The sequence below is a fragment of the Antechinus flavipes genome, chromosome 4, assembly GCF_016432865.1.
Source record: "Antechinus flavipes isolate AdamAnt ecotype Samford, QLD, Australia chromosome 4, AdamAnt_v2, whole genome shotgun sequence".
NCBI classification, from domain to species: domain Eukaryota; kingdom Metazoa; phylum Chordata; class Mammalia; order Dasyuromorphia; family Dasyuridae; genus Antechinus; species Antechinus flavipes.
In genome coordinates this window covers 309,925,359-309,942,882 of record NC_067401.1, presented here as the reverse complement: position 1 = coordinate 309,942,882, position 17,524 = coordinate 309,925,359, and the positions used below count along the sequence as shown (strand labels likewise).

Genomic DNA, 17,524 nt, shown 5'->3' with positions numbered 1-17,524 from the left:
CACATCTCTTCACTATCACTAACCTCAATCACTTCAGCTTTACTATTGCTGTCCCTCCCACATTCTCCTACTCCTGCATTACACTCAGTGGATCTACTCACAACTAATAATACATTATACCTTGCATTATACCATCTATTCATTCTGTTTATATTCTGCTATCTCCAAACCAAAGCTAGATTCCATGTTCACCTCAGTGTGCCATATATCAGCAATCTGTTTCTCAGATCTGTAACTACTGATACTCTTCTCTGCCCAATTCCCAGCTTCTTCCACAGAAATGAATACAATGGAGAGGATTTCCTACACTGTGAATAGCAGTTTTTTCCCTTTCCATAGCATTCCAGTCACCTTACTGTTGAAACTTTACTACATCCCTGCACAAATTGTAGTGCAAATATAATGTTTGTCTTTTGCAGAGATTTTCCCATTCCAGGCCACATTATCTGACTTACCTAGAAGAAATGGGAGAAGAGAAACAACTATCACACTGATGCTCAGACAGCATAGATGCTTTTTTAAAACATAATAAAAATTTGTTTGTCAGGGACTGTCAGTGGGTAAATAGGTGATTTAGTGAAGTCAGAAAGACTTCCATTCAAATACTACCCAAGACACTACCTACGCGTGTGATCTTGGGTACCCTTAATCTAGCTCACTGTAAAAATGAGGATCATAATAGCGCTTACCTCTTAGGGTAGTCATGATAATCAAATACCACACACATAATTTATAAATAAAGCAGTTTGCAAACCTGAAAATTCTATGTAAATGTTGGCAACATAATTCCTTTAATGATACTCCTATGTTCCCTACTACTGTTTTCATACCAGGATCTCAACCTCTCTGGAACCTCAGTGTTTTAGAAATTTACTTGTTTTAATTGCCCCCTACCTAAGGTTCCAAAGCATTTCTCCTAAGTGATTAAAATATGGTAAAATGATTCTTTTGTCAATCCCTTACCCCAAGTTTCTCTTTCAGTTTCTGATTACTTCTGGTCTTTCCTTTCCTTCCTTTTCCCTTGTCCCTAGTTAAAAATTCCCACCTCATTCTCAGCCAGATTTATTTTCTTGTCTTTGTATTGATGATTTCCATCTATGTATGTTTTAGCTGAAGTGCCAAGCCAAGGGAGTGATTCCAAAATCTATTGTCTAGCAAACTGGGTGACTGAGGCTTTTGGCCAGATGTCAGTTACATTAGCTTCAGGCTTTCTCACTTTTCCTTGACTGACTTCTGTCCTTTTTGGTAAAGATCCAACCCCTCTTCCATTCTCCAATCAATCATTTAGTTGTACTTTTAGGTCCAGATAATTACTGTGATCCCACATGCTGAGCTAGCAGATGAATGGGATAGCACTTAAACCCTTCCAGAAACCCTCGATCAGCAGTGTTTCCTAATAGCTCCTAGGAGATGCAACCCATTAATACAATCAATTAATGGTTCATTACCTTGCCTTAATGCTAGTATCAAAGTGTAGGATGATGCTTTTCTCTTGCATGTACGCAAAGATAACAAAATACTTTTAAGCCTTGAACCATAGAAGGTTCTTTAACAAGGTACTTTCCTCCTCAGTAAGTGGTCTTGTAATTCAAGACTGCCCTGCCTAGTTTTCTGACCCCCCCCCCCAAAAAAAAAAAAAAACCTATTCAGACTTATTTGCAAAAAGTCTCTCCTTTCCTCCCTCCCCCTCCTCCTTTTTCTCTCTCCTCAGTGAGGAAAAAGAGCAAAGTTAAGCAAGGTAGAGGGAAAGATGGAATGATAAAGAATCAGATAAAGGAATTTTAAACTTGGTGAACATGGGAATTATGAATGAAAATACCACCAGTATGTAAAGGGTTGCCAAGGATGTGATATCATTAGGAAATAGTTTAATATGAAAGGAAATTTGTTAATTATAGAGCAGTCATTACAGAGGATATAGTGAAAGGGTCACATATTTAAGAGTGGGATTTGCAAGATAAGAGAAAGGGAATTAGCCATGGTATATGGTTTTTGTTTGATATCCAGGAGTTTAAAATCATTAGGCTGTGAAGAATTTGGGGATGGATTTATGCTAATCATTATGAGTTGAGGTAGAGAATTGGTGGCTTGAGGAAGGTCTTTTGAGGGAGGCAGATGATTAGGTACTTCAACAAGGTCCTTTCCTTCAGGCCCAATCTTGTAGCAAGTGGTGATTTTATGTGAAGATTTAGAAAGCACACACCTCACAGGTAGCAAGACAGGTGAAATTATGTCTTGGCAAAGTCTAGACAAGAATCAGGACCTGGTAGTTTGAGGTGGGTCTGATCCTGGGAGGACTTGCAGAACAGTTCCTGCAGTGTTTCCTGAGGCCAAGAGCCAAATGGCCTTTTTCCAGAGATGACATAGCTCTCCCTTTGGAAGGCTCTGTACCAAAGACCCAAGAGGCAAGTGGCCTGAAAATAGAGCTCCTTGGAAAGACTCATTTAATGAAATAGGCTAGAGGCACATTTAACAATATAGGATAGATAATTCAGAGAAACTGTATTATTTTAACATGGAATTTGTATAAATTTATCCTCAAATTTTAATTTTTAATCATATAACATGTTCTGTAGATTGTTTTTTCTCCTAAATGCAATACTTTAATCTGAAAAGTAACATGATATAATAAAAAGAATTAAGTTAGACATTAGAAGCCCTAGCCTAGGTTTAGTCTTGGCTTTGCAAAATATGTTATAAGCATTAACCTTTATTAACCTGTATTAAACTTTTCTTCTTTCTAAAATGAAGATAATACTGTGCCCTGTTTATCTTTTAGGTTTTTTTATCTTATGATGAAGCACTGTATGTTTTTTTAAATTATAAAACATTATAAAAATGTATACAGTGGTATTTTTTCATTCCTAGTGCAATACATTGAATATTAAGCATATTGAATAGCAAGTACATCATAGTAAATATATTGCATATAGATGTTTATTGAGTACCTGTCATTGTCAATTTTGACCTAATACTCATATATTCTGCAAATGTGATTCTGTTATTTAACATAGTCTTTTTTTTTCTGTGAAGGTTTTTGTCAACTGATGATCTAATTAAGGCAGATAACACATCTTCAATATAATCATCAAATTTATTGATAAAAAATGTACATTAGTACAAGGCCAGCTTTGTATTCACTATCTATTGAGATCTGAAACAGGGAGATGTGTTTACCATTGTCAAGGAAGATGTATATAAAATTCAAAGTTAGGTTCCCCCATTAATAGCTAGTTCTTCAAAATTTCTAACTGAAGACATTGTACCTAAACTGTACTTGCTACTGTCATTTTTAATGATTATTGTGCTCACTCTCCATTAGTTAGGCCCCTTAATATATTAATTAAAATCCTGACGACTACAAACTGAGTCCAAAACCCAAGAAAATGATTTTTAAGATACTTAAATTTTGCTTTTCATTTTTTCTTTAAAATATATAACAGATTACAAAGTTAAAGTCTAGAAAGATGTTTGTGTATGTATGTTTCTGATTAATGTGCATAAGTATTTACACACATACAAAACATGATAAAGATAAATCAAGAATTTGAGGGGTTTAGGCTTTTTTTTTTAAATCTAGTGGATAGAGAACTCCCTGGAAAGGAAATTTTAATTTGTACTTTGTGTTCCCTGTGGACTCTATGTGGTAAAGTAACTTATGTAGGGTAACATAGCCAATTTGTATCAAAGGAAGGTTTTGAATCCATATCTTTTCCCCAAATCTGTCCCTGTATTAACTATGCATATTGTCTCTCATCCAAAATATTAAACCTTTTAAAATTTGTGGTGATTTAATTCATAAGGCTCTACTGAGTTCTCTGAAGATTTCCTATTCTTTTATTCTCAGAAATAGCAATTATTTTTGTTGTGGGGTCTCCAAATAGCCTAGCTCCACTTGATCTTCTCTGATACTTTGAACCAATCTTGAGAGCTAGCTCCCAAATTATCACCCATGTGTATGTATAGTACACAAAAATTCACTGCCCATTTCCAAACCATGCTACACATAATACTCTGGCCATCTTCATTTCCCTCATGGGAACCTGCTCTGCTCTTTGAATGGTGGGTTCTGACAGGTGCAATTTTTAGCTTTCACTTGCATGAAATCAGGCCTCCACATCATTTTCTGGCCATTTCTAAACCATGTTGCCATGTTTTCTCCCCTAGTCTTCTACTCTTTATGTGATTAGTCTTCCCCTATTAGAATGTAAGCTTCTCGAGAGCAGGGGTTGTTTTGCTCATATTGTATTTCCAATGCTTGGCACATATAATATTATACATTCAAAAATGTTTTAATTTATTCATTTATATGTGTGTATGTGTGTATCTCTATACCATATGTGTCTATATAAAGATATAGTTGCTGCAAAAGAACACTAGAAAGGTTTTCATCTGCAGCATTCTGCATCTTTTTCAGACATATGTGCAGGCTCCTTTTTAGTGTTTAGCATGTCTTCCTTGATGTACAGCTTTGACTTAATGCTGCAAAGTGCTTACTTGATTGGCATACTCATCTATTTGGCGCCATCCTATTTCATTAGTGACTGACAGAGTTGGGAGATAAATTCATTATATAAGATATAACTAATGTCTCAAGCCAAAAAGAACAGGAACTTAGAACATTTTATATTTTCCCAACTACATACAAACTCTAGTTGATGATAAGATATATCAAACTAAAGGTAAATCAGACCCTGGCATACTAAATTAGGTTATATACTCCATGACCATTTTTAATATAAAATATCCCATGAGGAAATTAGTTTTTAGTAAGAAAACTTGAAACTTTTTAAACTCAGATGATTCATATGATTTGAAAACTAGTATCTCTAGCTGCTTAGAATCCTTTTCATCACAGGTAACAGACTTCCTTTTATCTGAAAAAATTCAAGTGACTAAAAGAAACAGAAAAATGTGACTAATTTCCAATAATTTCTTTCCCATTTTTTCAGTCATACTTTTTAACATATTCAGAATATCATACAATTGATGATAAAGTTAGCCCTTATGGTAGAAATAATTTATGAATGTAATTTGATTTATATATCCTAAATAATCAATGAAGAATGCCAGTATTCTTTTCCAGTTTTGTAACTACTTAAAATTTTGTAATCCATATTTTTATTTTTTCAACTCTCAAAGAGGTATTTTAAAAAATATTAAACAGTTGGACAGCTATTTGGTTAAGTGGATAGAGTATTGGCCCTGAAGTCAGGAGGACCTGAGTTCAAATACAGACTCAGAAACTTAATACTTTCTAGCTTTGTGACCCTGGGCAAATCACTTAATCCCAATTGCCTCAGCAAAATAAAGGAATGGGGGGAGGCAGCTAGGTGGTGCAGTGGATAGAGCGCCAGTTCTGAAGTCAGGAGGACCCGAGTTCAAATTTGGCCCGAGATACTGGCCACATGTTAGCTGTATGACCTTGGGCAAGTCACTTAATCCTGATTGCCTTACTGCTGTCTCCCCCTCCCCTTTTTTACCACCTTCCCCCTTGCAAAATATTTGCCAATTTCTATAAATACTAAGTTACTGGTAGAAGACAAAGGCTCAACTATTAAAAACATTTTAAACTTTTTTTGAGAATGTGATTTCTGAGGCTGGCACCTAACTCAGGACCCTTAAAAGTTACTCAGTTTCATAAATAACTTATTGTCTTGACTTATGCCTGAATGTCAATAGTCATGGCTCTCCAGCGATTTTTCTTTGACTCTTTAACTTTAGCCCCTTTGTGATCATGATAAAGTCTCCCAAGTACGTCCTGTTCTGTTGAATAAAAATACAATTTTGTAGCTCCAAAATTATACCTTAATAGAGTAGGTACAAACAAAAACATGATGTTATAGTTAATATTTTAGGGATTGCCAATAAATAGGAATTGATTTGCTTTACATTTTCCTTTATGAAATGTCAAAGATTACATATTTCTAAAAAAGCAATGAACACTTTTTGTTGTCGTTTGCTTGCATTTTATTTTGCTTCTCTTTTTTTTAACTGGTTTGATTTGATTTTTCTGGTGCAGCATGATAGTTGTATAAATATGTATGCATATATTGGATTTAACATATATTTCTACCATGTTTATCATGTACTAGACCACTTTCCACCTAGGGGAGGGAGTGGGGGAAGGAGGGAAAAATTGGAATACAAGGTTTTGCAAGGGGTAATTTGAAGAATTGTCCACAGATATATTCTGAAAAATAAAAAGCTTTAATAAAAATAAAAAAGCAATGAACATATATCTTATAAACATTTTTCCAATTAGATAGGCATGGCACTTGCCCTTTTTTTAATGAGGAAAGAGTTCCAGGACTTTTTTTTCTAAATTCCAGAAACATGATTTTTCCTCACATTTTCTAAAATGGTGCTAATCTACATATATTCATTGTTTTCATTTAATAATCATTTTTCAATTAGAACATATGCTTCCCCTTTCATTCTCCCTTATTCTTAACCACTCCTGAAAATGGTGATTTAAACAATTTAAACAAAAAGTTTTTTAAAGTTAGTATACTACATTTATTCCACTTCGCATTCTAAATGTAGAAAAAAAGTGACTATCTTTAGAGGAAATATCTTTAGTTCAACTCAATATTATTAAGTGCATACCATGTGTAAGACACTGTGATAGATTATAGAGATACAAAGAAAAAAAAGTTCCTGGCATCAAGCTTACATTTATGTGTGTTTGGGAGTTGTGGGGGAGATAGAGGGGAATAAACATAAAAATAGGCAAATATGTAAAATAAAGTTTGTTTTGGAGATACATTAGAATTTATTTCAATAATGGTTTTCGGTAGAAAGTGTGATACACAGGATCATTTAGAAGAGAAAAAAGGAACCAGTTACCCTCTCCCTCATTTCCAAAGCTCAAAGATTCTCAGGTTTGAATGAGAACTCAAGAGATCTTCTAGTTTAAACCATAGCTAAAGCATGAACTTCCTCTGCAATGCAGTAATCATCAGCCAGCTTGTGTGTAAAGTTCTTCACTAAATGAGAACTAAACTAGGCAGGACAATATAGCATCCTTGGCCTGGAGTTATAAGACACTTAAATAAACTTGTAATCATAGACAAGTCACTTAACTTCTGCTTCAGTTTCTTCAAGTGTAAAATGGGGATGAAAAAACACCATCTACCTTACAAGGTTATTGTGTGGCTCAAATGAGATACTTGTTAAATGTTTAGTATAGAGCCTTGCACATTATAGACACTCTAAGACTTCCAAGACAGCTCATGCAGTTTCCGAACAGCTCTAATTGCTATGAAATTGTTCCTTTTATTTAGTTAAAATCTTATTAAAACTTTTGCCTATTGATTTTATCTCTTGGAGCTAAGTAAAATCAATTCTAAACTTTCTTCCATGTAATAGCCCTTTAAATTTTTGAAAACTTAAAATGTCTATCCTAAGTTTTCTCTTTACCAGGTAAAACATTCCCAATTTCTTGAACATTATTGGTGGATGCTTAATATGAATATTTAAGTTTTAGGTCATTTTGTGATCTGGTATGATTCTATTGATGGAAGTCATTTCACAGATTCTCCTTATATTAGTAGAATCCCCTATGATGTTGAGATCAAACAGATGGACTGGGCCTTTATTCCATTCCTTGGGCCTGTATTTGGATATATTGCTGAATCTAAAAGACTACACCCATCTGGGAAGCAACAGTCACTTTGTCTTGCCTTTATCTTGACCTCTGCTTAGTTATCCCCATGTCATTTAACAAATATGGTCTTTTACTTCAGGAAGGTTGTGTAGAAATCATGAAAATCAATATACAGTAGCACTATGATTATAAATGCTTATTAAAGCAATACCATTAAACTTTCTCTCATGATCAGTCCAGTCCTTCCTCCCCCAAAAAAAATCTTCCCAAATCCTCACCCATACTAATAATCATTATGTAGAATGAAAAATTCTATAGAAGAATAGGACAAGACTCTTGTTTAATCTTGGACAAATTACTTAACTTCTGAGGATTTGTTTCCTCATGCTTTGATTTAAGGAACTAAAATCTCTTTCCTTTCATTAAATTGCAAACTCCTTAAGAACAGAAACTGTGTATTCATTTGTATTTCTAATTGTAAACACAATATCCTATGTAGAATGTGCTTAAAAAATCACTTCTACTATTCTGTGGTTTTGCAGTTAATTAGGATTGAGGATAAGAGATTATTTTAGTCAATGATGCTATACTTAAGATGCTTCTGACCACCACCTCCCTCACTCTGCCTTTCTCCCCTTTATCTCTGCATACTCTCCTATAAGCCTTCCCCTCTCCTTACTTCTTTTTAGACAAATTTTTATACTAAATATGTATCTTATTCCCTCTTTGAACTAAATTGGATGAGATTAACATTCAAACACTGCTCATCCCCCCTCTTCTTTCCCTTAACTGTAACAGGTCTTTTATGCCTTTCCATTTGATGTAATTTACCACATTTTACCTTCCTTTTTCTCTTCTTCTAGTAGAATCCCTTTTCCATCCCTATTTTATTTTTTATGTCATCATGTTAAATCAATTTATACCCTCCAAGTATTCTCCTTCTAACTCCCCAAACATAAAGTTCTCAAGACTTACATGTATCATCTTCCCATGTAGGGATATAAGCATTTTAACATTTAAAATTTTTTCCTTTTTACCTTTTTATGTTTGTCTTATCAAAAATGATCACAAATTCCCTATTTCATTGAATGTCCATCTTTTCCCCAAAACACAATGCTTAATTTTGCTGGATAGCTGATTTTTGGTTGTAGTATATGTCCCTCATTTTAGTTATGAACACTGAGAGGAAGAAATGGCTTTCTAAGAGAATGGGTTGAATACAGGGGCACATGTAGGGTAATGTAAAAATGTAAGATAGCAATAAAAAAAAATTTTTAAAGCAGTATCTATTAAGGTCTTGTATCAATCTTGAAGAGGTAGTATAATAATTATATAAAAGCTTTAGGACTATATGCCAGGCTATATAGTCTGGGTGTATGTAGTTCTATCATCTAACACCACTTGGATTTTGAAACCCTTTAATTCAAGTCTAGAAACAATATAATCCTAACTCTACAGTACAAACATCATAGCTTTATAATTCCATTGTTACCTACTTCTCATCCTTCACTACAAAGACTGAAATGTTCTACTGTGATTAATTTATAAAAAGAATCATTATCATGCACAAATGTCATATTCTTCCCCCTCCCACCAGCAACTGGCAAAGGACTGTGTATGCTGCCAAACACTTTGTCCTTTCCCTCCCCTAACATCTCCAATTTTTCCACATCCCTTTCACCTTCCCTCTCAACAGAAAGATCCCAACTATATAAATGTAAACATTTATATAGTTGGGATCCTACTACTTGAGATTTCCATTTCAACAATTCTAGATGGTTCTGTCTACCTATAAGTAATGGCACAGGCATATTAGAGTGTGCAAAATTTGTCTGACATCTTCAACAAACTTCTTTCCTTCAATATGGCATAATAAATTTACTACTAATTTCAGAACTAGTTTATAGCTGGAAGATTCTTTCCACTTGTTAAAATGATTATGAATTATAGTATAATTATATATAAATATATATAACTATAGTTGTCATGCAACTTTATAAAATCAAGATTAGGTAGTATACCGGTAAGAATTCTGAGACACATTCTTAGTTTAATACATAAATTATGCTCAGGTTAAAGTTAAGTATTTGGGATATATTATCACTGTACTTTTTAGAGATTTAGAGATAATTTAGAGATTAAAACACAACTCAGCATTTCTTTTTCTACTCTAAACCCTCTGCTTTGGTTGACTTTGCTATTTTGTCTTCAACTGTTCCCTCCAGCCTCCCCCCCTCCTCCATCTAATCATTTTTGCTTCACACTTTCTAAAATCTGTCCTTTTTCCACTCATACAACCACGTCTCTGATTGAGCTCAGATTAGCTGCAAGTTGCTTATGTGATCTCCTTGCTTCTAGTCATTTTCCAGATCATACAATCTTCAAAGCTGCCAGGTTGATTTTCCTAGAGCACAAATATGTTGCTCCCTACTCAAGCTACAAATATTCTCAGTTACCTTTATGATCACATACAAATCCCCAAGTTTGGCATTTAAGATGCTTCAGTCTGACTCCACTAGAACTTTTCTAGGCTCATTAATTATACTTTTGATATCCCTGATACTGTCTACAATTCAAATAAATTATTTCCTCATGTAACAATCCAATGCCTCCCTTCATGACACTGAATAGCCCGTTTCCCATAGAAGAAATGTATTGTCTCATCTCCACCCCACAAAATCTCTACCTTCATTCAGTACTCAGATCTAGGGCTACCTCCTACATAAGGCCTGACCTTCCCTATCAAAAATTATCTTATATTTTATTTGTTCTCATATATAGCTATTATGTCAGTGTTCTTTTCACACAAATATAATGCAAGGTATTTGAGAATAGGAATCTTTTTTTTTCCCCTTCGTAACACCTAGTACACAGTGCCTGCACCTGGCAATAAATGTAATAAATGATTCATATGGAAAGATGTTAAGAAAAAAAAAAAAGAAGAATGTGTATATGTGTATTAGTGTGTATATATATATATATAATGCATACACACACATATATATACATATCTAAAAATAAATTTTAAAATAAAAAATGAGTGCATCTAAATTAAATCTTCTTGATTAGTATAGAAGGCAATGCAGAAATATCCGTTTCCCCACATCAGCAAATCATGATTTTAAATATGTTGATTTTTTTTAAAATAGGATTTCTAATACACCTAAATTCCAAAAGGCATTGAGGGAGTTTATAAAAAGTAAATGTGGCAATTAAGAATAAAAGCTGGACAAAGACCCTTAAAAGAACAGAAGGAAAAAATTTTACCAGGCATTTGAAATGTGATCATTCCTCTAGGTAGATATTGGATTTATTTGGCTTTGTTTCCTAGCATCTAATCAACCTCCCCACTCCCCCCCCCCAAAAAAAAGCAGGAAAAAGTCACTGTTTGACACCATCTTTCCCCTCAAAAAAATTATCCATAACTTATTATAAATGCTGCAAACTAGAGAGAATGCTCAGGTTCCAGTCTAGCTCTTACACTTTTATATACTTTCTATGGCTTCTATGACCTTGGGTAAATCATAATACCTACCTGGGCTTCAATTTCATCATCTATAAAATAAGAGGATTGGATGAGGTGTTTTATATGGCTTCTTTCATCTCTTACATTCAATTATTCCATGTGCAAGATATTTCATATATTAGAGAGTCCAATCGCCTTGGTGACAAAGAAATGTTATTCAAAATGTTACATCTGTACATTTTTAAATCAAAAATTTAATTTCCTTATTCCTTAATAGCCAGTTTTTAAAAGGAACACTTTTTTTCCCCCTGAGGCAATCGGGATTAAGTGACTTGCCTAGGGTTACACAGCTTGGTGGTATTAAGTGTCTGATACCAGATTTGAATTCTGGTCCTCCTGACTTCAGGGCTGGTGCTCTATCCACTGCGCTACCTAGCTGCCCCTAAAAGGAACCCTTTCATCCCAGTTTTTAGAATCAAGCTATTCACAAAATAAAACCAAAAAAAAAAATCAATGCAATGATGCTGTTTAAAAAAAAATTAGTAATTTGTTGTTCAGTCGTTTCAGTTATGTCTGATTCTTCATGACCCTATTTAGGGTTTTCTTGGCCTCATTTTATGAATGAGGAACTGAGATAAACAGGGTTAAGTATCTTGTCTATGGTCACACAGCTAGTTAAGTATCTGAGACCAGCTTTGAATATAATGTCAGGTTAAAACCAACTTTAAGCAGTTGTTCTAACGGACAAATATTCAAGTTGTCTAGACAATTTTTTTTTTTTAATTTTAAAAGATTTCGTCTCTGTTTTCAGGTTTTAGTTCAGAAAAGAAGCCTAGCTTTCAAAAATGGAAAATATGAGAGGGCAAAGACGTTCATCTTAACCATTAGTAAAATAGTTAAAACAATGAATATTGCCTTTCTGTGAGTGTCTTTAATTATACATATCAAAATGATTTCTTGCCCTACAATTTAAAATCTACAACTTTCATTATGTTTATCATAATCCATGTGATTTTCCTAATTGGCATATCACTATGTATTTCTTTGTTGCATCTTTCTGTAGTCATCAATTGCAGACTATGCTACAATAGTATAAGGATAGATTTAATGAACTTGATAAAATGTTCAAGGCGATTAAGCCTCATTAATTTGTATTATATAAGGATAATCTTTTACTTAAGTGATTTAGAACAGTAAGCTCACTATTTTAAAAAATGCTCTCATGAATCCTGTTTTAAAAAATAAAAACTTAGGTCTTTCATTTCCATTATTATTTAATTTTTTTTAATCAACTAGCAAGTCAAGTTATATATTTTCTGCTTTTACATAAAAGTTATGTCTCCATCTTTCTGAACAGGAAGTATGATATCATTCTGGAAACAGGAAGACAAAAAAAGGGAAAAATTAATTTTGAAGTGGTTTTAATAACTATTTTTCTTTGTGAATGGTAGTTTAATACTGAGCTGGGCATTCACAGCTGTTTAAGACAAAGTTCCTATTCTTCTAGGTGGCTGAATTCACTATTCTAAGTTCTCAGGTTGGAAGAATTTGTTAGATTAAATGGGAAACTGAGAAAAGGTGGTTTGTTTTTGGTGATGGGATTGAAGCATCATTTGATTAGGCGTTAGGAATATAAATTCAAGTTAATTTCAGAAAACCTAATGATTTTCTATCTTTAAAGATTGTCATTTCAATTTCCTCTTATTTTTCTACAAGAAAATCTATTTCAAAGATATTTTGGGGCAGTTTTGAGTGTTTAGAGCAGAAGGGGAGCCTCAGATATTTACCAAGTTTAGAGGTGTTTATCAGTTCTTCTGATTGTTAATTTAGTGAATCAGGTCATTGGTGTTACTGTTATTTCAATTTACTTTTTCAATTAACTGGAGATATATAGGTTACAATCACATGATGGTGACAAACAGTTGTGGATCTCTTTCCTCTTATCTACTTTGGTCTCTCTGTCACACTACCACCACACTACCTCCAGCTCTCATCATTTCTTACCTGGACTATTACAATAACTGCCTAGCAGTGTCCCTGCCTTAAGCCTCTCCTTTCTGGAAGTTATCTCCACACAGCTTATCAAATTGATAGAAGTCTATTTCTCATCCTCCAGTTCAAGCTTCGGAAGCTCTCAGTTGCCTCTGGGATAAAATGTAAAAATTATGTTTAGACTTTAAATCCCTTCACCAACTTGCAGCATTCCATGATTATACGTGCACTTCTTAGGGCTTACTAGCCCTTTCCTGAATAAAGCATTCCTTAACCCCAGCTACAATCATTTGTATCTCCTACAAAATCTTTCTGAATATCCAAATTTTTAGAATTCTTCCCCAAATATGAGTAATTTAATTTGAATATATCCTTTATGATCAGTGAAAGTCTGGTAGTACTCCTGCTTCCCTTAATAATTACAATGGAATTTGAACTTTCAGAGAGTAAAACTCTTTTTTGCATTTGGATCACACTTAAAACTGGTACCTGATAAATGCTTAAAGACTGAACTGGAGAAAATGAAAAAGATATTTGCCAACATTCTTATTGATCTTTCATTATCAATGGTGGAAAACACCATGTGTGGATTCTGCCATCTTAGTAAGTGGAAAATGGGATGATAAAAATCAAAGCAGCAGACCCGACAAATACAAATCAAAGAAATCAGTGCCAGAGTAACTATAATTCGAAAGGTTCATAAAGATTAAATTTTAAATATTTGGGAAAGTTGCTGTCAATTTAAAAAAACAAAACAAAACACATTCCCCTAAAGGGGCTACCAATCCATGTTACCTGCCTTTCCCGTTTCTGCTAAAACTTTGATAGCCAAAATGTATGTCTCAAAGGTTTTTTTGAAAATTATGTTTTCTTAATCATAAAATGTACTGAAAGCATAGTGAATCCCTTCCTTTAAGGTAAAATTCCTTACCTTCTGCCAAAAGCCTTCCTTTCAAAATTGTCTTCAATTTATCCTTTGCCTCAGTGCAAAGTTATTTGTGTATTGTCTCCCCATTAGACAGTTGAAGTCTTTGAGGACAGGGACTAGTTTTTCCCTTTTTTTTTTTTTTTTTAATCCACAGCATTTAATAGTTCCTGATATACAATAGAAATCTGTTGACTCGATTTTAAAACTGTGCTGTTTTATTGAAGCATATACTTAGTTTAAAAGTCTTTCTTCTGACAGTTTCTTAGTAATATGGTAGTCATAAAAAGATTCACTGATAAAACCACAGTTCTGATTTACAATATCAATCGAAATAATTACTATAGAAATGAAAGGTGCACTGGGTACAGAAACAAAATTGAAGAGACTCCCCATAAATTAGTATCTCCAAGTGTTTCTTTTTATTTATGTGTTTTTGTTTTTGCTAAGGCAATTGGGGTTAAATGACTTGCCTAAGGTCACACAACTAGAAAGTGTGTCTGAGGCCAAATTTGAACTCAGATCCTCTTGACTTCAGGGCTGGTGTTCTACACACTGTGCCACCTAGCTGCCTGTCTCTTTCTTTTTATTATAACAAACACTAAGACATTACAGTTTGAGATTCGTGGTTACTGAAGATCAGTCTAGCAAAGAAAGCCCAAGAGAGTAGAGTGCATATTTTGTCCTATTATTAAATGCATTCCTAAGGTAGTCTATTTGAGTGAATTAGTCCAATAATAGGCATCAGATTGTCTGAAGTAGAGATTCTTGGTGGCAATCAGCTGTTCCAACAAAGATGGATCAACAATACTGTGAGAAAATTGTTTATGGAAATACAAATCCTAAGGTGAAAGGGGGCATGGCAGGCTCACATACTCACATTTTCTGTTCACGTTCTTATTTTTTGGCATACCTTTCTTCCTTCTGCTCTCCTTCCCTGAGTGATTTTTAAAAATAAATGGCTCCTTATAAAAATGTGATTTACCCCTGCTCTTGGAAATCACGTTATACTATCATTGTGAATATAGGGGTGGAAGGACCAATAGTAACAATGCTAGTTTTCCCTTCTTATATATACTTAACATTCCTTGTGTAATCAAAACATTTATAAAATTATTCTACATTTCTCCATTACAATCTTAAAGTTAAATGAAAATAATGCAGCAATCACAAAAGCTGTATCATTGAAAAAAAATTAGGCTGCTCTTAAAAAATTTAGCACTATTTTCAAAGGGATTGTATTTCTAGGATAAAATACTGTGTGTATATACTGAATCCATAGTTAATGAAGACAGATTTCATAATCTTAAATTTTTTTCTTGACTCATTCATATATATAATGCAAAAAAGAATTTGACTCATATTCAAAGGTAGAATTTAAAGTAACATGTTTTTAAAATTAAAAAATGAAAAGACATTTAGGTTTAGACATTTAACTAGTCATTTATTTTCTTCCTTTTATAGACTTATGACTCCATCAAGTGAGATCAGATTTGTCCATAAAGAAATGGGCATAATACCAAGTTGGGGTGGAACTGCCCGACTGATTGAAATTGTTGGCAGCAGACAAACCCTCAAAGTATTAAGTGGGGCTCTCAAATTGGATTCTACAATAGCCCTGAAAATAGGAATAGCTGATGAAATTCTACAATCGTCTGATGGAAGTCAATCTTTAGAAGAAGCAAGAAGATGGCTACAACAATTTATCAGTGGTCCACCAGAAGTAATTAGAGCTCTGAAAACTGTGGTTTCATCAGGGAGAGAACTTGCTTTAGAAGAGGCATTAGAGACTGAAAGAGACGTTTTAAGCACACTTTGGGGTGGACCTGCTAATTTGGAAGCTGTTGCTAAAAAAAAAAAATTTAACAAGTAGTTTATAGAGACCATATTTTATAAACACTTCCCACTAAAAAATGTTTTAAAAACATAAGTATAACATTTATATTGTATTAAACATAAGCCGTAGCAATTTTTCTATACTGGGAGGAAATTATTATTTGTTACTCTAATCTGACCTTTAATCTTGAAAGTTGTTGGGAAATTGTTTTATTTTTCATTAAATAACCAAGATCAGAAGACTAAAGAAAAGACTATTTTTGATTCTTATCTATCAATATTATGTTCATTCCTTTCCTCTAAGAAGAATATAAGTTGGCTACATGTGCCAAATATCTTATGTTTATACTGGAAAATTAGATTTTGTTAGTTTTGCTTTTTGTTGTTTTTTACAAAGGAATAATTAGATGAGGCATATTGGTTAATAACTGGTGTAACAAACAAGGGACATGAATAAAGCTTTTTAGAAATCTGGTCAAAAGATCAGCATTGTGAACAGATAGGAAACTGAATTTTAGAATTAGAATCTAAATCCCATTAGAACTGTGACTTCTGTAACCCTGCAATCTCTTAACCATCGCCTCAGCTTCAACTTGTAAAAAGAGGGGGCTACATGCTGACCTTTAAAGTCCTTTCTAGCTCTATTTCTATGATCCAGTGATTAATAAGAAAAAAAAATCTCTACAATTACATAAATCTCATCAACCTATTGAAAAATAAAATACTAGTTTCACACTGGTGGAGTATTTTTGCTTATTGCTACATCAATGTTTATTCAATTAACCACAGTGCATGCAAGACTATAAAAACTTTAGCCTTCATGTAAGAGAATCAAGGAATAAACTTATAAACTATGCTGGAAGGAAATTCAGATGATTAAGCCCAAATCATAAATGAGTATTATCTACCTGCTAGAGTACATCCTACCAAATTTTCATTCACTCAAAAATGGAGAATAGGCTCTAGCAGCCCATGTTATTTCTGGAAAAATCTGCAAGTTTTCACTAAATTGAGTTGTAATCTGACTTGTCTGTAATTTTTTACACCAAGTGTTCCTTTTTATACCCTTTCTACCGCTATATTAAACCAAGATTAATCCCACCTCCCTTTGCCTTTCAAAAATTTAATGATATTCCCATTCTCACTCCCAATAAACCTTTTTTTTAATTAAACAACTCCATGATGGAGATTCCCCAAATCCTTCAACTAGTACTTGCATAGGATAGCATAGTCTTGAATTCCTCACCATCCTCTGAATATGCTTCTAATCGTCAATACCCATCTTAAAATGACACCCAGAAATAAACTCTTAGTATAGATTATAATAGGACCATAATTTTCATGTCAAACCTAGTTTTTTAAAATGCAATATAAGCCAAGTTTAAATATTTTTTCTATCATGTCAAATTTGACTACTTAAAATCAGTCAATAATCCCCCAGGCCTTTTTTAATAGGAACTTTTACCTAGTAAAACCTGTAACATAACATTGTTATAACATAGCATTTGTTCCTCAATTTTTTGGTTTTAGTTTGGGGCTCATTGTCCTAACTTGTCAAGATCTTTTTAAATCCTAATTTGTTATTCAATATTTTAGCTATCTTCCTTACTTCTTTTCTTTTGAATAAGCAACAAATATATGTCATTTGATTCTTACAACCATAAAGAGGTAGGTATGATTATTTTCTCCATTGTAT

At 33.5% G+C, this 17,524-nt stretch overlaps 1 protein-coding gene across 3 annotated transcripts in view; it reads left to right on the top strand.

Moving 5' to 3' along the window:
* ECHDC1 (ethylmalonyl-CoA decarboxylase 1) overlaps positions 1–16,563 on the top strand; it is a 61,119-nt gene extending 44,556 nt beyond the window's left edge. For 2 of the 3 annotated variants that reach the window (XM_051997711.1, XM_051997710.1), the window contains exon 6: positions 15,457–16,563. In XM_051997711.1, the coding sequence (XP_051853671.1) occupies positions 15,457–15,865 (409 nt within the window). In that variant the 3' untranslated portion in view covers positions 15,866–16,563. The remainder of the gene's footprint in view (positions 1–15,456) is intronic. The other variant, XM_051997712.1, reaches the window with a different exon arrangement.
* The last annotated feature ends 961 nt before the right edge of the window (positions 16,564–17,524 follow it).